Source organism: Peromyscus maniculatus, chromosome 3, assembly GCF_049852395.1.
Source record: "Peromyscus maniculatus bairdii isolate BWxNUB_F1_BW_parent chromosome 3, HU_Pman_BW_mat_3.1, whole genome shotgun sequence".
NCBI lineage: Eukaryota > Metazoa > Chordata > Mammalia > Rodentia > Cricetidae > Peromyscus > Peromyscus maniculatus.
Window position 1 is genome coordinate 168,096,602 of NC_134854.1, and position 24,437 is coordinate 168,121,038.

Sequence of the window (24,437 nt, forward strand, 5' to 3'; positions counted from 1 at the left end):
GCATGAATGTGCTAATGGAGACCAAAAGAGGGTGTCAGAGGCCCCTGGAAATGGAGTTGGAGGTGGTGAGCCACCCAGTGTGAATGTTGGGAACTACACCCAGGTCCTCTGACAGCACCTGCCTTTCAGCATTGAGCTGTCTGTCCCATCACTAAAGCTAACTTTCATTATAAATCTACATATCAGTGTTTGAAATTCACCTAAGATGAAGCTGCTGTGGTTCACTTGAAAATTCATACACACACAAACATTTATATCCTCATTGAATTTTTGAGAATGAATGGGGGGAAGATAAGCTGATGTGTGAAGAGACATTTATATGAAGGATTCAGGTGTTCAGATGTGGCTTTTAGAAGCAAAGCCCAAGGAAGTGGTATAGGTCCAGCCACCATTGCTGCCCTTCCAAGACCCACTTCTTCATTAATGTCCCCTGTGAATCACAAACCCCGTTTTTCTGTGTCTCCCGAAGCTGAATTACTTTCCCACACCCTCAGCAATAAAAATGGTCCCATGAAGATGTTGCCCCTCAAATCACCCACCTCACATTGAAGTGTTAGAATCATACTATGGAAGACACAAAAGAACCCTTTTTGTGGGGGTAGAATGTGTATTCCTCAGCACCTATTTTTATGCTTCCCACCTGCAGATAGAAGGCCACAGTGTTGTATCCTAAGATCTGGTGCAACATAGTAAGCCCTGGTGTGAAACACTGTAGATTGGCAACCCTAATGCTTCCATGTTGTCTGAGAGACAAGCCCTAGAGGACTGTGTGCTCCCTGTTTATGGGATGCATGAAAAGCGTTTGCCTTATTAGCCTTGTGTGCTGGGTGTTGATACAGAACTCACATCTGAGTCATTGTGTGGCCAAGTATCCCACTGTTCACTCACCTCCGGTACCCACAGTATTTTCTGGAAATGACTGAAGTCTGTGTGTTTTGGACTATGCTGGGCTCAACATGCAGCACAATTACCTTAAAAAACTTCTCCTCCTCTGATGGCTGCTGGATTCCTTCCTGACCAGGGGTCCACAGCAGCTCTCCAGGTCCCCAGTTTTTTGACTTAGTTCAAACCTCGCAGAGGCAAGGCCAGGGTGAAGTTGCAGCTCATCTCTGTGATGTCATCACTATGGATATTCCCACTCTGAAGCCCCTGGGTTGGGCTAGGGTTGTGCCTTATACAGTAGAGTGCTCCCTAGCACGGATGAGCCTTGGCTCCTCTCCCTAATTGATTTGGGACTAGAGTTGAAGAAGGCATCACATGGCTTTGTTGTGTGACTCAGACTTCCTGGATGTGTCACAACTCAGCTGACTTCTTTCAGTGACTGTTGTAGGTGTATAGTCCTCTGATGGACTCCCTGCAGTCTGAGTTCTGTGACTGCCTAGCCCTTCTGGTAGTGACAATCACCATTTCCTTCTGGCTTCTACCATTGGGTGCTTTTCCCAATCTGTAACCCCTGTCCCCAGTCTGGCCCCCACAACATCCCATTGTGCACATTGAAAGCAGGGTGACTAAAAGTGCCCCCAGCCCTCAGAAGGTGGGCAGGGCTCCGTGACTCCACATTAGCAGTGACTGCTGGCTGAGCCTCTCGCCTAGAATTGAGAATTGGCTTCTGTGGGCTCCCCCTTTCTTTTTAAAGCCTTCTTGAGAAATGGACACACCATTTTTGTCTGAATTCTGCTCTTCTACAGGGTCTCCCCAAATTTCAGCAAGCTCTGAAGTTAATAATTTATTACAGACTACCAAAAGTTTTGGCCTGCACACTTTATACTTGTTTCCAAAATCACCTGGATAATTAGCCCTCCAGCCTTACAGAAGCAGAGAGCAAACCATAGGTCCTTCTTATTCTTCTGAGTTTCTAAAAGTGTCTGTTCACACAGAAGCTGCCACCAGCTGGGTGAGCAGCCACAAGGATTCTCAGAAGGACAATGAGTGCTCAGCCAAATGGAAGGCTAGAAACCAAGCCTAAGGCTAACCATAGGCAGTACCAGAATCTACACATAGAATGGGCTAAAGGTAACATTTCCTTTGCTACAGCTGTCACATTAGAAATTATGAAAATCCACTGCTCAGCTGAATCTGCCACATCCCACATTTTAGAACAGGTACCTGTGCAGAGACCTCAGTGCTCACTTCTGACTTAGAGTTCTGCTCACGTGACCAGGTAGTGGCATCTGAGAAGGAGAGCAGGCCAGACGGCAAGCTTGCTCAGTTTGATGTAGGGGAATTGGACTTCATGGGGCTGAGTAGTTCCATAGGAAGGATGTCGGAAGTCAGAAAATATTACAGATTGCCACCACATACTTTGGGAATTTCTTCCAACTAACCATGGTTACTGCAGAAATATTTCCAGTTTTTTATCCTCTCAATGAATCCTAAAATTGATCCTTTGAAGCCAAGCTGGGAGGTGGGGGGTTCATTCTCATTAAAACAGAGCTTTGGTGACTGTCAGGCATCTTAGCAAATGTTTGCCACTTGGCTACCACAGTGTCATTCTTTTTTAAGTACTCAGAAATTTTCTGTAGCCGATGCCTGCATTGTGTAGCACCCTCCAGAGGTTCTGCTGTGTTTGATAGGATAATGCTTTTGTTTCCACGGACTTACAGAAAAAGCAGTTTAGGAAAGTATGTTGAGATGGGTGTTTCCATGTGTCTGTGATTCCACTGTTGTCTTGCACTGACCAACAGTCACCACCACTATAATTTGGGGCTATTTTGTGTGTAGTGGTCACAACAGTTTTCCTCATTGAAGGGTCACCACAAAGCTCTGTGGGATAAAGAGCTTGGCGAACTTGCCTTTCCACAGAATGCACTGGGGTAAATCCCAGCATGTTCGTTGGCCTTCTGCACATCTCTGTTCTCTGTATTTATGGCTGACTGTTGTCAGGGGGTCTCTTTCTCTTTTCTTCCTTTTCTGTGTTCTTGCTGCATTAAATCTGTTACCTTGACTGGGGATACAGCTCGGTGGCAGAGTGCTCACCCAGCATGCCTAAGGCCCAGGGTTCATTAAAAACCAGCCAGCCAGCCGATAACCAGCAGACCGCCTTAGCGTGGCCGCTGCTTTCTCCAGCACCTGCTCTAAGTGTAAAACTGGACAGAGATGAGAAACAAGGCAGCAAGAAAAGTGTGGAATGGGTTGGCTGAGGTCCTAGTTGTATGAGAGGTAGACTTGCTCACTGTCTGTTTTTTCTGTACCTCACTGTTTGATCTTAAGATTAACAGCTCCAGCCAAGGTGTTAACTAATCTTCAAACACAGAGCCTTCCCGTCCATTTGTGTTTTTCCAGATGTTGTCTTTTAATAGAGGCTTTCTGAACTCTGTATTTGAAGTAAAATACATTGGGGTGCATCTTCCTTCAGTCATTGAGTTGAGGAAATGGTTGCACTAATCCCACTAATGCTTGCCTGTCTGTGCCATTAATAGTCTGTACAAGGACATTGAATCTCGGCTTCCTTGCTGTCTGTCAAGAACTTCAGTGTCTCCCTCTTTATTTTATCGATTGGAAGCCATTGGGCCTTCAGGGTAATGGTATTGCTTAGCTTTTTCCTTACCAGTTAGCACGCTGATTCATTTAAGACTTAGTGTGACCTGCACTGTGCTCACTCTGCTGCTGTCCTCGGCGTTTGTCCCATTTCTGTGGCTCAGTCTTTCTTCTTATGTGTTTCCTATGTTGAAAGTGAAAGCATCTTGCCTGGTATGGAGCTGAGCCACAGGACTATGACATGCCCTCTTTCTGTTCTTAGCTGAGTTTATTGGTTTCTTTAGAACCCTGTCTTGAGAGAGAGAGGAGAGAGAGAGGAGAAAGGAGAGAGAGAGAAGAGAAAAACCGTTTTACACATACATTTTTCATTATATACTTTCGTAGTTAGTAAAAATTCCTTCTTGTTTCCTCTTACCAGGGTACAACATGACCTTCTCACTTCCTTTGTACTTAAGACTCCTACACCAGGAGTCAGAGGAGGGTGAAACTAGCATAAACATTCAGGAATCAATAGCCCCTGAATTTAGGCAAAGAAAGGTAGCTGGTTGAACAGTGTCTAGTACCCGTGCCAGCTACCCAGAGATGTTACCCAATGCGCTAACACTGTAAGCTGACTGTGTAGGATCCGCCCCGTCATAGCAGGAGGTCAGTGGGGAAGTCCATTCTCCCTGGAAGTGTGGAGGGAAAGAGGAACGGCTTTAGCCAGTGATTATCTCCTGGGAGAGCAGTCCATTAGCTGCCCTCTCCATAGCAGTGCTGTTCTGCCGAGCACCAAGTGCTCTTTTCTCTGTCGTGCCACTGTCTGAGATTGTTCATGTCATTGTGTTAATTCATCATTCAGTGAACGAATACCATCAGTACCAAGTCATCTGGACCAGGTATGCTGGTCAGCAATGTCTGGCCAAGGTCCAGCTTGTGTAGTGCATGTATAACTCACAGCCAGGATACAGGTAGAGGCTTAGGGTAGTAGCCACTAACCAAGCTAAGGAGAGAGACTACCCTTGGAAGTAATTAAATATATAAAGTTGCAAGTATATTTGTGTGTGGTTGATTAAAATGGAAAATAGAATGAGAAAACCCTGTCATGTTTTTTATTAAAAAGTGGTTGACATTGAACTTGCCCTTGGAAAGAATGAGCTAATAATGCTTTTATGTAGGAAACTGGGAGTCCTTGTGCCTGCTCTTCATCCCTACACACTCCCCACAGGGACTAAGGTGTGTGCCTCTGTGTGTGTGTGCACCTGTGTGTGTTCATGCCTGTATGTGTACACATGTGTATGATGCCTTTGTGTGTGTCCATGTGCCTGTGTTTGCCTGAGAACCATGAGTGTGCACACCTATGTGTGCATGTATGTTTGTCCTGCCAACGAGTGTCAAGTTTGAAGTGAGTATATTCTAAATCTCTGCAGGTTTTAAATCATGGGTATAAAAAGCACCTGCTGAAATGAGGATCCTTGGATGTTTTTAAATTATAAATAAGAATAAGATACTAACAGGATGTCTTACAGTGTCTTTCTGGAAGCCAAAAAGTCTCCACTAGATCAGATCATTGCTTGTTTAATACCTGAAGCCTTTCAAACCTTGGTTTCCCACTTCCCATAGATGCAGATTTGCTCATTGGTAGAAGACAGTGACCTCCTGGAAATATCTCCTTCTCCATCACCAGGTGGTGAAATACTTCTAGGAAAGGGGGCATACATTATGTAGACATTCAAAATCTCTCTGCCCTCTATGAAACTAGTATTACTTTGTTTTGTATGATAATCATTTGCTTCTAAAATTTTATTCTTGACAATTTTGTTTCAACCTTTTTTGTTTTTTTTTTCTTTTTTCATGCTTGTTTTTGAGACAAGGTCTCACATTTTAGCTCAGGCTGCCTTGGAACACATGCTATAGCCCAAATTGGCCTCCAGATCCAAGAGACCCCTAGTTAAGATCTCAGGTGTGCCTGTGGCATGGCACCTTGAACAATGGCCTTGTATTCCTTGAAGCCCCTTATGCCCAGGCCTCCACAGAGAGCAGTCAATGCCAATTGTTGGCACCTTTGGGCCTCTGGAAGCTTCTCTGGAAGAGGATTGGATTCCTTTGTAGATTTTGCCTTGTGTGATGTGTATTGGGGCTGAAATCAGAAGCAAAGCAGTAGGTGGTTGTGAATGCAGAGATGTCACTAAATCTCACTTCTATTTAATTTAGTTCAACATTAATTAAATTAAAGATTTGATGCTGAGACACAGCCATTCGGAGTCCTGGTTCTTTGCTTTCAAGTGTTAGAAACTGGACCAGCCCAACTCTAGGAAGTGGGGATTTCCTGAAAGAGTTGATTGGCATCTGTACACCAGACTTGTTAAGATGAAATGAAGCAAGACGGCTTGGAAACTAGAGGCAGCAACATTAATGATGGCCTCTGAATGACAAATAAGAATGGACAAAGCTAGCCGCCGCTGCTGCCACCACCACCACCACCACTACCACCACCACCGGCCCTCATTTCTCCAGAGTCTCTAACCCAATTGGATTAGTTGGGAAAGACAAACAGACTCCTAATTGCATTCCACAGAGAAAGAACAAATTCCCCAAATGAAATTGGAGTTGCCATTAGAAAGGGGAAATCAACCCTGGAGATGGCAAGACAGCGTGTTCTGCACAGCTGCTGTGTGTTTGGTGTGTGTGACTCCCCAGAGACCTTGTTTCCAGAACACTGTCATGTTTCTCCCTTACTGCAAGCCCAGAAGTCAGCTGTACAATCTTCACTTTGTAAGGTAGGAATCTCACTCAAGATGACGCTAAAATATGACAGAACTGAGACAATGGAGGGAGCATCCCTGAGGGACTCCTGTGGCCCTGTGTGGAGGAGCATCCCTGAGGGACTCCTGTGGCCCTGTGTGGAGGAGCATCCCTGAGGGACTCCTGTGGCCCTGTGTGGAGGAGCATCCCTGAGGGACTCCTGTGGCCCTGTAGTCTATGTTATCTGTGGCTGTCTGCAAGGCCCAGGTGTAGAACTGGTTACTATGACAGTGGCTCAGAGACTCTTAAAGCCTAAAATATCTTGTCTTGCCCTCCACAAACATTTGCCATGTGCTGATTGACAAATTCACCCCCACCACAGGGACTTGAGCCTTTTAGCTGTGAACCAAAAGATGCTAAACCATGATCCTGGAGAAAATGAGATCCACATGATATGAAGTTTTCTTCTAACTAGGTGCACCTCTTTTATCTACCAGTACCCAGTACTGCTATCAGATTATAAATCCATCCGTGAATTAATCCATTTAGGAGCTCAAAGTTCTCATGATATACTTGCTTCCCCAAAGTGCCACCTTCAAACATCAGAACCAACCTTTCCCATATGAGTATCACATCATAACCAAACTTCCCAAATGTGAGCATTGTAACAGGACCAACCTTCCCACACATAGGCATCACATCAGGACCAACATCCCCACTTGTGAGCATTGTATCAGGACCAATGCATACATTGTCTTTTTGAGGAATGCTTCATATTCAAACCATAACAAGCACCTAGCCATTTAGTCTTCTTGATGTGGACCCAAACATAGAGCCTAGACAAAGCTGCCCCAGCTGCGCCATGCTCACTGAGCCAAGGAGTACTTTAACCCTTGAAACCATAGAAGTAAATGTACCAGAATCCCTGTTTCCTTAGAGAGTTTATATAACATCGACAGAAAGCAAAATAGGATATTTTGAGGTGGCCTTGGGAAGACCAACACAGTGAGTGAGTGTTGGGGGTAGTGAGAGAGTCTTTCTTAGTGAACTGAGCCAACATGTAAGAAGAGGCTGAACAGAGTGGTTAAGTCTGGAAGAGCACCCCAGACACAGGGAATTGGAAGCACAAAGGCAGCTGTGGGTGAGCCTCTGAGAGAAAACAGACAGAGAACAGCAAAAAAATTGAGCAAGAAGTGAAGAGAATAGAATGTTATCAGAAAAAAAGTAAATGAGAAAATGAATTTGATGGAGGTTTGAATATTTTATCAAATACTGTAAATGTGTCAAATAAAATGTGTATTAAAATTGAACAACCTTTAATTACTGTAATATCTGAGTTTGTGTTGAAGGTACTCACATATCATTTTAATCCCTAGAAAGGACAAATAGATTTATGATGATAGCAGTTATTTTTAATTAAAATGAACATATCCATGTCTGGGATGTAAGATAGAATCATCCCCTGGTGTTTTATGGCTAAGATAGAGTATCAGACATGAAAGGAGGGCTGGGGGACACATACAGAAGTTCATAAAGAGCAGGAACAATGTAAATGTTATATATCTTCAAAAAGAATACTTTAGCATATTTTTAAGTTGGTGATGGCAGGGTATCGATAAGAAACCTAAAAGAGTGACGGTCACAGTCATGACAGAAGCACCATGGACTGGAAATCCTGTCCTTTGAAGAACTTCTCAGAACACATGCAGATCTTTACTGGCACCTGTAGTTAGGGGTCCCCTGCAGCTGTGGTGTTGATTAGTGGTGGTGGCTCCAGCACTGTGTTTCATCTGGGAATTAAATCCATGCATCTCTCTAATAGTCACAAACAGGCTTCATTTGTAACTAGGCACATGTCTGTGTTATGCTCCCATTGAGTCACCCACTTTTAATTACTCCACAGTGTTCTGGTCAGGTATTTCCACTAGCTCCCTCCTGCTTTGTTTCTGTTTGTACAATTGTACCCAGCTTATTCCATGTCAGGATCAAACTCTTGTGGTCAGAATTAGAAGCAGTTCTGGGCCAGGCAGTGGTGGCACATGCCTTTAATTCCAGCACTCAGGAGACAGAGCCAGGTGGATCTCTGTGAGTTTTAGGCCGGCCTGGTCTATAGAGCAAGTTCCAAGACAGGCTCCAAAGCTACACAGAGAAACCCTATCTCGGAAAAGAAGAAGGAGAAGGAGGAGAGGAAGAAGAGAAGAAGAAGAGGAGGAAGAGGAGGAAGAAGAAGAAGAAGAAGAAGAGGAGGAGGAGGAGGAGGAGGAGGAGGAGGAGGAGGAGGTTCTGTCTGCAAACCAAGTAGTCTTTATTTTTACAGTAAATTTGTTCATTTTCTATGTACAGCTTGGTTGCCTATAAGACACATACTTTTTTTTTTAAATACTCCAAAATTTTGTGTATTGTTTGTCTATCAAGTAATTTTAGTAGTTAGTCAGCCTTAAAATCTTTGTCATTTGTAACTAGTTTTGATATCTTATTTGATAAATGTGCCTCTCAAATGTACTTTTTTTATTACTAAAGGCTATCTTGAGGTGTGTGTCATTTAGAAGTATATGTTCAGAATAATCAGACATTATAATGACCCTTAATATTCATTATATCCCTACTTCTTGCCTGTAAGGGGTTCTAAAGTAGCAGAATACTGAGATGCAGGTTTGAGAATGCTGCCTTTCAGGGATATTGTTTTTGCTATCATCATCATCATCATCGTTGTCGTCAAGATGTTTTCCTCAGTCCCTCCTGTAGCTCTACTGTTTGATCTGGACAACTGACATCCTTTGCAGTCTTTGTCACTTAGGAGTGTTTGGAGATATTTTTTCTGATCAGTTGTTTTTGTTCGTAAATGTTTTCATATACTTTAAAAAGTACTAATTGATTTTATGTGTGCTGTGTCCCTGAATATATATATAGACCGTGCACTTACAGAGACCAAAAGAGGGCATTAGATCCCCCTGGAACTGGGGTTGCAAGAGGTTGTAAGCCTCACGTGGGTAACGGGAAATGAATTCTAGTCCTCTGGAAGGGCAGCACAGATTGTTGAACCATATTTCCAAGGTCCTTCATATAATCGTGTATTTGGGGAGTGGAGTAGTCTTTTGCTGTGTTACTCATTCATTTTACAGAACTCAATGAGTTTCTTTAGAGAGGTAACTAACCAGCTCTGTTCAGTGGGTTGGTATGAGGCCAGACTTTGCTGATTCCCAAAGACTGTTCTGTTCTGCTTTGATTTTTGAGATAGGGTTTCACTTTGTAGCCATGGCTGGCCTCAGACTCACACTAATCCCCCTGCTGTAGCCTCCCAGGTGCTGGGGTTACAAATGAGCAATACCACAGTCTCAGATGGGGGCTTTCCATTGCCTCCATCTTCCTGTGTGTAGAACAGGAAAGTGGAACAAAAGGCGTAGTCTGGTCAATGTTTCCTTTCTCTTTTCACCTTCCACTGAAAAGAGTTCATGAAACTGGGTGCTGATTCCATGTAGCCTTTGTGAAGAGTTTTAAATCAACAGCTGGCATTTGCAGTTCAGGAAGCCCTTTGAAATGATGGTGAGTGATATGGAGTCAGTCTTGCAAAGCACAGAAATGCCAGCCAGCTGCCCGTGGCTTCTGGGACGTAGCCCATCTATGACTTGGCACTTGTGATTTCATTTCCTCTGAACAGGATAGATGCAGAAACTATTTCTAACACCCTTGGGAGCCACACCCTTCCCCTGAGCGAGTCTCAAATGTGTCTCAGCTTCAGGTCAGGACCCCCGGGAGAATGAGCACCATATTGGTGCCTTTTAGACTAAGCTATGAACTGCTGAACTTTGGTCACCCTGCCTTTCTCCTACATTGAGGAAAGTGCCTTAGCAAGTGCTTTCCTGGGTGAGCAGTGAGGCATAATGGTGGTCTTCCTCCCTAGACATCATGCCTGCTTTACCCCATTTCTTTTATACCTAACCCAACTGGGCAAGGCTAGATGTTTACTTTATTTTTATCTAGACTGCTTCTATCACCCAAAGACTATGTATGTATTTGTAAAGTTTGAATTCTTAAACATGCCCTCTGCAAATAAACTGTACTTTCTTTGAAAAAATAAAAATCCATGAAATGGGAACCTGTTAGAGCCTCTTATGCTATATTTTCCTAAAGAAGTAGATGGGATCTCCAGTTGCTCAGAAACCGTAAGACTAGATTGGCAGCTTACCATGTTGATGTTGAACGGATTTTAATGTATATGGCTGTGTTCTGTGTACTGGCCTTTCCCAAAGACTTTCAGTTGTGTCTCTTGTTCAGAAGAACCTGGATATGTATTGCCAAAGCCATCTTTAGTCTGCATCTAAGCACAATGATGCTGATACAGTAAAAGGGCCTGTCTTTGAGAGAAGTTGCACCATGGGATTTCCGTCTGTCAGTGGTCTTCAGGTGACTTGCCACATGTTCTTTAGCGGACTCACCCTTCCGTTTCCTGTGTAATGTCATGTGTTTACATTAGGGCACAGAAGAAAAGAGTTTCCCTGTCTTTGCTCTATCACCTTAATTGGGGCCTTAGAGAGTAAACTTGCACCCACAGACAGTGGTGACCTAAAGGTAGGCCTGGTTTCTCACTCATTTTCCAGGAGTCTTCCTACCCCTTATTAATCTTATCTCCCAGTACCAATGGACTAGAACGTTGGGAGAGCCTGGCTACAGGCAAAGGTTTAAGTAGTTCTGCCAGCTTCTCTTTCCAGTGGGAAGTCTTATCATCTGGGAATACAGTAATGGGGAAGAGGCTGGTTTTTGTTTGTTTTGTTTTTTGGGAATGCTCTTTGTAGCTTGTGTGGGATTAATACAAATCAAACTAGTAGGTCAGAGTTACTTAGTTGACAAGAAAGAACAGAACTGAAATAGGAGGAAAGGCCACGTATCAGCGCTTCTATGCCAGGGTCACCATAGGTTCATAAATTCCAACAGACATTAGAAGACAAAGAAGCATCATTGCTCCCTTGATCTTGATCTCTCTCTCCAGCTCAGACTCCTGAATTATTATCAGAATTATGTTCTAATGATTGCTTGTTCAACCCCCAAATTAAATTTTCCAGTTCAGCAAAACCTTCAGTCTTATTCATTTAACATGTTGAGCCTGTCCCCATGTTCTTGTTCATGATCTAAAAGCTGAGTTTTCAAGGCTGGTGAAATGGCTTCGATTCTACAGCATCTGCTGCCCAGCCAGGAATGCTGGTGTTCAGATCCCAGCACCCACACCAAGTGACTCATCGATGCCCTTAACTCCAGCTTCAAGGGACCAACATACAAGGAGTGCAACATGCTCCCTAGGACCTGATGAGCAGGTTCTCTCTCTCTCTCTCTCTCTCTCTCTCTCTCTCTCTCTCTCTCTCTCTCTCTCTCTCTCTGTCTCTCTCTCTCTCTCTCTCTCTCTCTCTCTCTCTCTCTCTCTCTCTCTTACACACACACACACACACACACACACACACCTGTGTATAAAAATAAAAAATAAAGCCAAAGTTAAACTTGCATTTCTGGGAAGTGAGCTAGCTCCCTTATCATGTAACACTTCAATTTCCCGGATCCCAGACTGAACGCGGCAGCAGCATACGCCGGAACCTACAGTGAGAGAAGCTCAGACGTCTCGTACTCTCTCCAGTCAGGGACTTGGGACTCGATGCCCGTTCTGTTTGGCACTCTATGCACTCATTCTGCCTGTAGCACCTAACTATCATCCGTGCCACAGAGTGCCAGTTCAGGCTCCAGCAAGTACATTTTAGAAGGTGGGGTGAGGAACAACACAAGAACAGAACTGGGGAAGAGCAGATGTCCCCTGCAAGACCCTTTCTTGAGCTCCGGTGACTTTTCCTTTCCTTCTGCTAACCATAGAAACCATGCGCTCCTGGTTGGGGTTTGTGGGCTTGACATCAGCTAGGGTTATCTGGGAAGAGGGGCCTCAGTTGAGAAAGTGCCTCCACTAGATTTCCTGTAGGCAGGTCTGTGGGAGCATTTTCTTCATTGATGATTGATGTGGGAAGGCCCAGCTCACTGTTGGATGTGCTGCCCCTGGGCAAGTGGTCCTGGGTTGTATAAGAAAGCAGGCTGAGCAGAGCCATGAGGAGCAAGCCAGTGAGCAACACTCCTCTGAGGCCTCTGCTTCAGTTCCTGCCTTCAGCTCCTGCCCTGACTTCTTTTCTTGAGGGACCACAGCTGTCAGTCTCAGACCAGCATTGCTCCCCAGGTTGCTTTTGGCTGTGGTGTTTATCACAGCAACAGACAGCACTCTGGGACAAAGAGTAACCCAGAGATGTGTGGTTGTTTCTAGAATTTCCCTTGAAGCCTGCTGGTGGAGAAGATGGGAGCCTTCTGCCAAGGCTTAGCAAATTTTACCACAAACCCTGCCTGAGCAGGTGCTGCCCCTCTCTTTATTTCCATGTTTTCAGTATCGTCTAAGTTTAGTGTGGAATGAGAGCAAACTTCCTTTACTTGTACTGGATGGAGGGGTTATTGTTTTCCCCATTCCCAGGTCTAGCCGGGAGGCAGCAGCGGTTCTGCGAGGCATGGCAGGGAAGGTAGTTATGCCCTTGGGAGCAGAAGTCTCTTTAAAACGTGCCAGGTGGTTGGTTCAGTTGACAGTGATCAGATTTCACAATCATGTACGCGTTGTAAAATCCCTAAAGATGTAGAATGTTTCAAAGCGGGGAAAATCTATTCACAGTAACTTCCACTCAGTTCAGTGGTGCGTTATGGACTCCGTTTTAGGCACTACGTAATTAGAATCCCTAACCAAGTATGCACCCCAGCACATGTTGGTCTCAGGCTACCCAGCCTCTTTCCCGGTAGTAAAAATGCAGAAATGAATGAGCAGAGGTCACCCAGGCTTAAGGTGGCTGTGCGCTGCAAGGTTGCACACAGTGCAACTGAATACAATTGAACTGAAAGCCTTTGTTTCCTTAGGAACTGGGGCAGGAGGGAGTTTTACACTGTTTTTCTGTGTAGCTGCTGGCATTTCCAGATTTTTTAAGGCAATGTTTCTTTTCATGGTGTATTAATAAGCTGAATTTTCTTTAAATGCTTCCAGTGTGTTTTCAGGGGCCCTTTTGTGTGTTAATTTCTGGAACTTTCTGAATCCTCTGTGGAGGGAAGACAGTTGTATTGTTTAATAGCTGCATCTGCCAGGTTTTGGCACCTTGACAGGTGTTTGTACTTGGGTAATGCAACAGAAAGAGCCCCTGTGTATTTATAGCAAAATAGACCCTGTGCCAAGGCCCCCAGTCATAACTGAAGCTCTTATCTGAGAAGGCTGTGCTGTGTTGGGGTTGGAGGATAGGCTTGGGTGTCACACACACACACACACACACACACACACACACACACACACACACACACACACACCTGGTGTTAAGTCCCAGCTCTTGCATTTGGGCAAGTCATAACCTTTCTAAGCCTCAATTGCCCTATTCATATAGTTGCCAGGAGAATAAAAACATGACATGACTTAGCGTCAGGCTCATGAGACAGAAACACCCTGGGAAGCTCTGTCCAGCTCCTCAAACACTCAGGAAAGCCATGTCTAGCTTCTCAGACTCTCTGGGACTCAGTGTCCAGCTCTTTGGGTCCTCAAGAGATCAATGGCCAGTTCCTCAAACACTCCAAGTGGTGATGTCCAGACTAATGAGCCAGAGGCACTGTGGGAAGCAGTAGTAAGCTTTCCTTTTTGTAAGCTTTAAATCCATGGCCTTACTTTTTGCTTGTGTTGTCATTGCCATTGGCAGAGCTATAACTGTTGGAACCATGCTTCTTCCTTAGCTCCCTGGAGCCTCTTATCAGGAGCCATGTTCTTGACATTGAACGTACTACCTGCCCACTTCATATCTACTGCAAGGCACTCTTGACTGGCCAAGCATTGCTACTGAGCCTGTAAAGTTGAGCAAGATTATATGCTGATGTGTGTGCATGAATGTAGATTCTAGAGTGCAGAAGTGAGTGTTTGCATTCCCCGTGGGCTCTATAATAGTTTGAGACAAAGTGCAGACTGCTTAGATGTGAAGAACTTAATTTAGATGGTTCCAGAACAGAGAAGTTTTTACCCTAAGACATCTTAAAACAAAACAACAGTCCTTCAGTTGTGGCCAGTGCAGTTTAGACTCCCTGGACCCACTTACCCATTTTTCTTTTACTCCCAATGAGCATCTGGAACAGGACTTCTCTTTGTGGTGACTTCTGGGATGCATTGGAGACATAAACTCTGAGCTGGGTGTCATCATGGAGTGTAGATGTGGACTGTGAGTATTCTGATGAAGAGGCCAGACCCACACACTCTGAAGTTTCAAGATGAAGGCTACTGGCACTGCCTCAAGGTCAAACCACTGCCCAGACTGTTGAATCTTTGAGAGTCTGATTTATTCTAAACATGTATCTTATGTGACATTAATTTCCCTGATTGATTCACTCTCTATCATCATGACTTACAGTAATGTCACAGATACATTCCCAGAGAGGGGCTCTGTGTCTGACCTTTAGCTTTATGTACACTGTGGACACTAACTACCATCAGACTTATTTATCTAACAGTAGAGAAAAAGCCTTTTAATAGAGAAACTCCTTACAGCAGGCATGGCCCTCATGATGTACCAGAAAGTGTCTATTAAAGCAACTGGACATGTTATAGACAAAGCTTGATTGCTTCTCAACTCTGGTGAGGAGAAACAAGGGAAGGAAAGGTAGCAGTATTCATCAGAAGTGCCAAAGCATCACAATTCAGACCACACAGAAGAAGAATTCCATGTCTTCACATTTATCAGCCCTTTTGTGGATGACTAAGAAAAAGTCCAGGATCTTACAGCTATGCGTGGGTCCATTAGTCCGTGTGTGTTTGTGTGTGTATGTGTGTGTGTGTCTGTGTCTGTGTCTGTGTGTGTGGTGCATCTGGAAGTTGGTCATGATCTTAAGTCAGGTATTGTGTCATTATCCAGAGCTTTTCAGTGTCTCTCTAGCCTTTGAGCAGGTTCTTTTGGAATGAGCCTCTGAAGAACCTATCTCGTCAAAAATAAAGGCAGAAGACTCTCCTTGATATACAACAGCCAAACTCAGATGTATTTAAATGTCCTTTTAAGAAGTGGCTTGTCTTTTGTTTTTGTTTTTGTTTTGTTTTGTGTGTTTATTTTTTTTTTTTTAAGTGCAGAGGACTATTGAGAATGCAAACCTAAATTCATTCACTCAGTTTCTCTCGCCTGCCAAGATTCTCTTCCAAGTGGGGACTGGCACATCACTCATTCAGAGATAAGATGATGTCATCTTCCAAATCAGAGTTGTCCGAGCTGTCTGTGTCACCCAGGATCAGTTCCACTTCCTCATCTGCATCAGAGTCTTCATCTTCCCCCTCCTCTCCCTCCTCTAGAAGGTTCGCTAGCTCCTCATCAGAGGGAGAGAAGTCATTGTCCCCATCCTCTCCTGCGTTCTCATTGTTGTCATCCTCCTCCAGTTCTGCCTCCAGCAACTGGTCAGTGTCAAGTTCATCTAAATCATCGGTGTCGTCATCATCTTCATCATCATCCTCTTCCTCCTGTTCTTCCTCTTCCTGGTCCTCCTCTTCATCTTCATCCTCTGCCAGACGCTGCCTGCCCACTTCATAAAGCCTGCATACTGTGTCCATGTTCAGGGCATCCATACTGCTTTGATTCTCAATGACAGCAAGATAACAATCTTTGGTGTCTGTACACAGGTCAAAGATGTTCCATTTCACATCAATAGTCGCTATAGGCTTATAATCAGTTGCATTAAATGTTCGGAAGGATGACCCAAAAGGGCTTTTCATCCTCTCTTCCAATAAGTCATCTTCATCTTCTGCCTGCAACATTGCTCCATACATCACTGTCCCAGTGTGGTTAAACACCACATGACATTGATCCAGAGCAGGAACTGTGTGTAAAAGATGGAAAGTTCGCAGGTCCCAAATCTCTGTGTTGATGATGACCTCCAGCCCATTGGGATGGAAAACACCACTGATATTCCTGTTGAACTTCTCAAACTTGTGGATGGCCTGTGCAGAGCGGACATCCCAGAGGACGCCATCATTTAAGACAAGATCATCTGTAGGATTAAAGGTGGCACAGTTCCTCTTGTAGTTGTTGGCAAGATCTGGGTTAAACAGAGTCAACAGCTTGTTGCCAGTCTGAATATCATAAATATGGGCAATGTCTTCTTCTGTGCCTATGATCTGATCCTGAGAGTACTTACTGAACTCAACATAATGATCTTCTGTGAAGGAATGCTTCATATCAAATACTGACTTCATCCCCCAAAGTGCAGACAAAGGCTGGCTCCAAGTGGCAGATGTCAGAAGTAATGACCCATCCCTGGAAGGTTCAAGGTGTGTGATGGCTGAGTTGTGACAGTTGTAGCTGGCCTCTTCCTGTCCACTGAATACATTGTAGAGCTTCAGCTGCCCTGTACAGGTACCGAGCATCAGGAACCGCTCCCGGGCTGAGAATGCACAACACGTAAAGCCACTCTCGTCTTCATTAGCTTCCCGGAACACGGAAATAGGACGAAATCTGCTAAAAATAAGGTGCCTATCAAAGCATCCGCCGCCTTTTGCTGTCCCCCAGGGCTGTCTGTTAAGGAACTGTGTACCCTGCATTCAGAGGACTGTGATTTAGAGTCTCCCTGGAATCTGAGGGCCCTTCTAAAAAACAGTAACACACACACACACACACACACACACACACACACACACACACACACACAGACTACAGGGACTAGGCCCCAGTGTGTGTCCCCTCCTCCTAGGACGGACATAGCTTTCCTCACGGGAAAAACAAACATGTCTCTGGGTATTTCGCAATATATTTTCCTTGTATAATGTTCTTTACTTAAAGAACAAGAAATAGTTTTTTATAAAACTTTAAAAAGAAAAAAAAAAAGCAAGAGGCATTTATAACCGAGGGTCTGAACTTCTACCCGCCAGTCTATCCCTGCACTTCATTTTCTTTGGAAGAAAATGATGTCTACAGAACAATATAGAGGCATTTTTACATACGTATTTAAATGAAGAGGAAAATCGTGGTTTCTTAAATTGATAAGGATTAAGAATATTTTATTATAAATATAATATATGATTTTTTAACCTGTTTTGTTGCCTCATACGCTGTCAAGTTAATTTGTTTTCTTTGTGCCAGAGTGGGAATGGAAGGCGAGGTCTGCTCTTGGGAAGATGCCTAACTTCCTCCCCTGGTGGCCAGGCAGCAGTTGTGGACCTTGGTTTTGTGGAGTTGAGAACTTTAGGGGTATAAATTCACTCCCTCTCTTTCTCTTTGTGATTCAGTTTTTCAGAAGTCTTTTTTTTTCCTTCCCTTTCTTCCCAATGTGGAAATTACAAATCAAAGGTCTTTTTCTTTAATGTAAAGTGTATTTATTTAAAAAAAATACAAAATAAACTACAAGTCTGTCTTTGAAAAAAAAAAAAAAAAAAGAGAATGCAAACCTAGACTCTTAACTACTAAGCATCAGTTTTCCATACTATGATGCAGGAAAGTTAGACTGAGCAGTTCAGTCTCACCATTAAAGTACCATAACTGTGTGATCCCAGGAGCAATCGAACACTGTTCTCCATGTATTTACAATTTGTTTGTTTGAGGTCTAAAAGAACTGTTTCAGAAGAAATAAGGTCATAGAATATTTTTTCAAAATTTGCTTTATACATACATGGATTATAAAGTTTAAAAAGTCAGGGAAATATTACCTGTCCTTTAGGCATCCAGGAACTTGGTATCCTGGTTAGTTTTTAATCAACTTGGCATAAGCTAGAGGCATTTGGGAAAGGGGACTCACAGTTGAGAAGTGCTCACATCGGATTGGCCTGTGGGCAAGCCTTTGGGGCATTTTCTTTCTTAATGATTGTGGGAGGGCCCAACCTACTGGGTGTAGTGATCCTGGATGATATAAGAACAAGGACTGAGCAAACCATGAGGAACAGGCCTGTGAACAAGGCTCCTACATGGCCTCTGCTTCAGTTCCTGCCTCCAGGTTCCTGACCTGAATTCCTGTCCTGACTTTTCCTGATGATGGACTATTACCTGGAAGTGTAACATGAAATAAACCCTTTCCTCCCCAACTCGCTTTTAGTCACGGTGTTTTATTACAGTAATAGTAACCCTACCTAAGACATTTCTCAATGTTCATTATACCCAAAGGCTAGTAATAATATTTAAGAAGAACATTTTATAAAGTACCCAAGAATAAGCCTAACTAAGAAAGTGAAAATACATTGAAAAAAAGAAATTGAAGAAGATACTAGACCATGGAAATACCTTTCATGCTCCTGAATTAGAAGAATTGATATCACAAAATAGTATATTACCAAAAGTAATATACATATTCAGTGAAATCCCTCTCAAAGTCCCAGTAGCATTCTTTACAAAAGTAGGGGAAAAGTCTTAAAATTTATTTGAAAACACAAAAGATCATGAATTAGCGAGAAAAGTACTAATCAGAAAGAATACTGCTAGATAGACCTCAGTGCATGACTTCAAACTGTCTTACAGATCAATAGTGACAAGAACAGCATGACACAGAGTGACCGGACACAGGATCAAGAAATGAACCCACAAACACCAGGACACATGGGGTGGAGTGGGGACAGCTAATTTAACAAGCAGTGTTGACAAAAATGGATGTCAGATTGTCAAATGAAGTTAGATACGTATCTCTCACTGTGCACAAAAATCATTTCAAGTTGGACCAGAGACCTTGATTTAAGTCCTGAAATGCTGGAACCGCTAGAAGAAAACATAGGAAGAACATGTGAAGTCATAGACACAGGCAGAACTTTCTGATGCCAGGAGCACATGAAATAGCTCTAAGAATTGGCAGGTACAAGTCCTTAAGATTTACAAGCTCACACAGAAAAGGAAACTATCAGAAGTGAGAGCAGATGGCCTCCAGAATAGGAGAAAGTATTTCCCAGTCATGCTGCAGACAAAGGCTCAGTGTCTGGAATATATAAATAACTACAAAAATTAAACACCAAAACAAGCAAACAGAAAACCCTACTGATTGCTAATGGACTGACAGGACGGGCAGTTCTCCAAAGAAGGAGCACAAATGACCAGCAAGTACTTAAAGGGCTCTGCATCCTGATTCATGAGTGAAATGCAAATTTAAAGTACTTTGCTCTTTTACTTCATCCAGTCAGAAGGGCCATCCAGTGGCTGGTGGAGGTTTCTTTACAATAACTCACATATGGCCTAACTCCATCTTACCCGGACACATACCCTAAGGACTCCGTGTCCTCCACAGAGATGTTTGTACATCCCTGTTTATTTCTGCTTCATTCATAGCAGCAAGGAAGTAGAGTCAGCCTAGAGATCTGTTGACAGATGGATAATGAAAAAATGTAGTGTATATCCACAGTGGAATTTTATTTAGCCGTAAAGAAAAGTGAAATTTGCAGAATAAATGGATTGGTCTGGAAATTATTCTATGAAGCAAAGTAACCCAGACTGAGAGAGGAAAGAACTGGGGCTGAGGGGGTAGGCCATAAAGCCTGAACAGGGACCACAAATGGGAGAAAGAAGTTGTGTGGAAAGGAGGTGGGTAATGAAACACATGTGACATGAACATGGGGGCAGCTGAGGGTGAGAGGTCACAGGAAGATCAACAAATTATGTTCGATAATGCCAAAATGAAACCTATGACTTTGTGTACTAATACCTAAAGTAATAAAAATTTAACAGAATCATTTGAAATTTTGTATTTCCCAAACTCAGCAGAAAGCCCTTTGTAAAAATAGAATACATTACTGCACAAAACTTCATAGGACACAGCAAGAGAAGCCACCGTGACACAGAGGTCCCCATAAGACACAGGATGAGAAGCCACTGTGACACAGAGGTCCCCATAAGACACAGCAAGAGAAGCCACTGTGACACAGAGGTCCCCATAAGACACAGCAAGAGAAGCCACTGTGACACAGAGGTCCCCACAGGACACAGGATGAGAAGCCACCGTGACACAGAGGTCCCCACAGGACACAGGATGAGAAGCCACTGTGACACAGAGGTCCCCACGGGACACAGGATGAGAAGCCACTGTGACACAGAGGTCCCCACGGGACACAGGATGAGAAGCCACTGTGACACAGAGGTCCCCACAGGACACAGGATGAGAAGCCACTGTGACACAGAGGTCCCCACGGGACACAGGATGAGAAGCCACTGTGACACAGAGGTCCCCATAAGACACAGGATGAGAAGCCACCGTGACACAGAGGTCCCCATAAGACACAGGATGAGAAGCCACCGTGACACAGAGGTCCCCACAGGACACAGGATGAGAAGCCACTGTGACACAGAGGTCCCCATAGGACACAGGATGAGAAGCCACTGTGACACAGAGGTCCCCACAGGACACAGCAAGAGAAGCCACTGTGACACAGGTCCCCATAAGACACAGGATGAGAAGCCACCGTGACACAGAGGTCCCCATAGGACACAGGATGAGAAGCCACTGTGACACAGAGGTCCCCACAGGACACAGGATAAGAAGCTGCAGTGGCAAAGAGGCCTCCCAGGGAGTGGACCCCACCTGAGCTAGCTGTCAAAGGCTGTTCAATCAATTTACGACAGAGGCATGAAGCCCAAAGCCAAGATGTCTGAGCCAGGCTCTCTTTGCAGGCACAGGGGATACCATGGTCCTTGTCACCCCCTCTATGTTGTGTATTGGTGTCTCTTATGAAGGCATCCCTGGTTGCATTTTGGGCCCACTTTTATCCAGTGTGAACCCATCTTAGCATGCAAAGACTTCTCGGGTAAGGTGGTATTCACTGGAGGTTTGGACTAGCGGGTGCTAGTTTAAGCATTGTGAGTTACCTTACTCAGATGATGATACTTGTATCTGATGCCTGTGAAGAGGCATCAGCTTTGTTTTGAATGGAGCGCTTGGTTAAGCTTTAGATTTTTCTGGGAGGCTTTTTTTCTCGTTTTGTTGCTGCTGTTTGTTGTGGTTTTGTTTTTGAGGCAGAGTCTTCTGGCCCCAAAGCTTCAAACTCCTTATGTAGCTGAGGCTGCCCTTGAACTCCTGGTACTCCTGCTTCCACCTCTCCAGTGCTGGGATATAAGGTATGCACCATCATGTCTGTCGTGGATATTTTTCCATTTTCAGGCTGGCATGGATAGTGGAGCATAAGTGAAGCGAACGCCCATGAAGCCACCTCCAAACCACCTGGAAAGGGAAGGCTCTTCTGCCTGTGTCTACATCTGAAGATTTCTGAGTTTTGCTTGTTTGGTGCTTTCTGAAAACTTAGTTGAAGACTCCATTTGGTCTCTTCCTTTCAAATGTTAATTTTGTTACAAATGTCTACTGGTTAATCCTCTTTTAAAATGACCATATGTGATAGATTGATGTATTATACAGCTATAGTAAGATAGTGTAACATCGTGTGGAGACAGATGAGGCCAGGAACACAGTGGACAGTGGAGAATTGTGAAGACAGATACCTGCACATGTGGAGAGAGAGCACAATTCATCTTCTGGATAGCAGTCTGTGACTGAAGCAGTTGCTACAAGCTGCACTCTGCATAGGTCTTTGTAAGGGTTTCTGTTGCTCCGTTGTTGTTTTTGTTTTTGTTTTAACTGACTGAAAGCAGGTTGGGGAGGATAAGATTTATGTCATCTTAGAGTTCCACATCATAGTCCATCACCGAAGGCAGTGAGGTTAGGAGCCTGGAGAAGTAACTGATAGAGAGGCCACAGAGGAACACTGCTTACAGGCTTGCTCAGCCTGCTTTCTTATAGAATCCAGGACCACCTGTCCACAGGTAGTGCCACCATCAATGTTGTGGGGCTCCCATGTCAATAATCCATCAAGGAATCCCACCACAGGCTTGCATGTAGTAGAGTCTGAAAACATCTACTAGCTGTGTTAAACTGTAAACTTACCATGGGAACGATGCAGCTGTTTAAAGAACAGAATGAGGACAGGGTCCTCTCAAGCTGGGGACTGATGACTTGGTATACTCACTCTGGAAAGCAACTTGGTCACACCTGTCACTGCCTGAGTAATCAGCTTATATGCCATAGAAATTCCACATACTGAATTTGTCCAGGATAGTTTTGAACATCTTCTCATATGAATAGTGTACACTTGGATTTTAAATGTTCTTATTGCTTCAAAGACAACACAGTGTGTGTGTGTGTGTGTGTGTGTGTGTGTGTGTGTGTGTGTGTGTCTATGTGTGTGTCTGTGTCTGTGTACACATACACATGCCCTGCACATATTAAAATGTCTTTTTAGTAACCCAATTCTGGATGAGATTGGACCTCCTGTCGCTCTTGGAATTTAGGATACAAAGCCATTTCCCAGTAGGTGCCTTGGCCCTTATTGGGCTTGTGCACAGATCAGTTCAGTCATCCTCAGAAAACTTGACAAGTGTCTAACACTTCCAGACAGTCATTTGCAAGGCAGACCATGTCTCTGCTCACCTGGGACTAAAACTTGGAGGCCCCCTTGTTGATCCTGTGAGTAGGAGGAATGTCTGTTTTTATAGCTATCCAGAGGCATCAAAGGAAGAAGAGAAAGGCTGAGAAGGAGAGAGGAGCCGGAACGCTGCAGTACATTTATGAAAACCTCAGCTTCCCAGAGTCGAGGGGAGTCTTGTCCAGCCCAGTCCCTCTACACCGCTGCTTTGCTAAATTACATTCTTTGTCAGCTGACTCTTGGATACTTTGAAAGTTTTGTCTTCCAGCCTCTAATCATCCTGAATTTCAGTGGATTATTAAGTGCAGTTTGATAGAGAACTCTCGCTTGAATTTAGGGTTGCTTATAAGAAGGATATGACAGGTTTACATTATAAAATAGAACCCCACAGAGCGCTCTTGAAGGCTCCCCTTGTCTAAACTGTGGGCACCATGGGCACCAGCTTCTGTACCGTTAGCGACATCATCTTCATCCAGAACGTTCTCATTCAGATCACTGTGTTTGCTAAACCTGGTTTTGATCACTGCATTAGGTCACTATTGATCTACTGAACTAACCCTAATTTAAAATCTCCTAACAGGAGAAATAGATCATACAGGTTTCAACATTATTGAATATTTTTTAAAGATTGATTTTATTTTTACTTATGTATGTGTTTGTGTCTGTGTGGTGCAGGCATGTGCATGTGGGTACTCTCGGAGTCCACTGAGGGCCTCAGGAACTGTGGTTACAGGCAGTTATGAGCCTCTCTTTGTGGGTACTGAGGGCTGAACTGCAGTCCTCTGCAGAAGCAGTACCCACTCTTGACCGTAACTGATGAGCTGTCTCCCCAACCCCTTCAGTTTTTTTTTTTTTTTTTTTTTTTTTTTTTTAACATAGTCCTCTCCACCCCACAACACTTGGCTAATTGAGGGTGTCACCTCATTCAGCATCCCTCCCGGCTCCAAGCGTGATGTAACTGGTTGATTTCCTTTCTGTGCATCTGTGGTATCGATAGGATCTTTGAGGGGTTTTGATCTCTTTTTTAAGAACCAGCATATTTGTACTCATATTTTATAAAATCATTCTGATAGTCTACCTACAACTTCTCCGGTAACTGCAGGCCATAGTCAGTTGTGAGAGCATAATGTCACTCTCACAGCCCAGATAATAGGTCAGCGACAGTGATTGCATGGGCAAGATGGTTGGAAGTCCCACTGGAGTCTTCTCACACAGAAAGCCCCTCCTGGTGGTCTCATTGGCATCATATTGGCTTTCTCCCAACTGAAGTTTCTCTCTCTCTCTTCCTCTTTCTAAACAATTAACAGCTCGATCAAGTCACCCGCCAACGCAGCCTGTCCAGCCTGGAGCTGTTCCTGTCCTGCGCCCAGAAGCAGCTGAGTGCTCTCATAGCTACGGAGCCTGTTGACATTGAATAGAGACAAGCTGGCCGACCCGTCCCTGTCATTAAGCCTGCCTACTCTGAAGCTGTTCCTCTCCTGCGCCCAGAAGCAGCTGAGTACTCTAAGGTCCATGGAGCCTATTGGCATTGAATAAAGGGAACATGACAGGCTACTTGCCCTGGCCATTGTGTCAATCACTAGACTTCTAGTAGATGCTGTGACTGATGCTTTTGTTTTCTGATTAAACAGCTGGTTTCTAGGTCAAGGATGAGCCAAAGCAGTATCTAGAAGAACCATCAATGGATCTAACTTATTCTCTATTATTTTGTTACAAGTAGAATGAAAGAATATATATGACCCAGAGTTCATGGGGTAGGAAAGCACTACGGCTCCAGGTGGCCTGGTGACACTGT

The 24,437-nt window shown here is 44.1% G+C and overlaps 1 protein-coding gene across 8 annotated transcripts in view; it reads left to right on the forward strand.

Annotated features, from left to right (window-relative positions):
• The window catches only part of Ccdc91 (coiled-coil domain containing 91), a 177,217-nt gene extending 153,021 nt beyond the window's left edge, over nt 1-24,196 (forward strand). For all 8 annotated transcript variants that reach the window (XM_006986659.4, XM_042274374.2, XM_016005181.3 and 5 more), the window contains one exon: nt 23,950-24,196. In XM_006986659.4, coding sequence (XP_006986721.1) covers nt 23,950-24,060 — 111 coding nt within the window. In that variant the 3' untranslated portion in view covers nt 24,061-24,196. The remainder of the gene's footprint in view (nt 1-23,949) is intronic.
• Nucleotides 24,197-24,437: the final 241 nt, after the last annotated feature.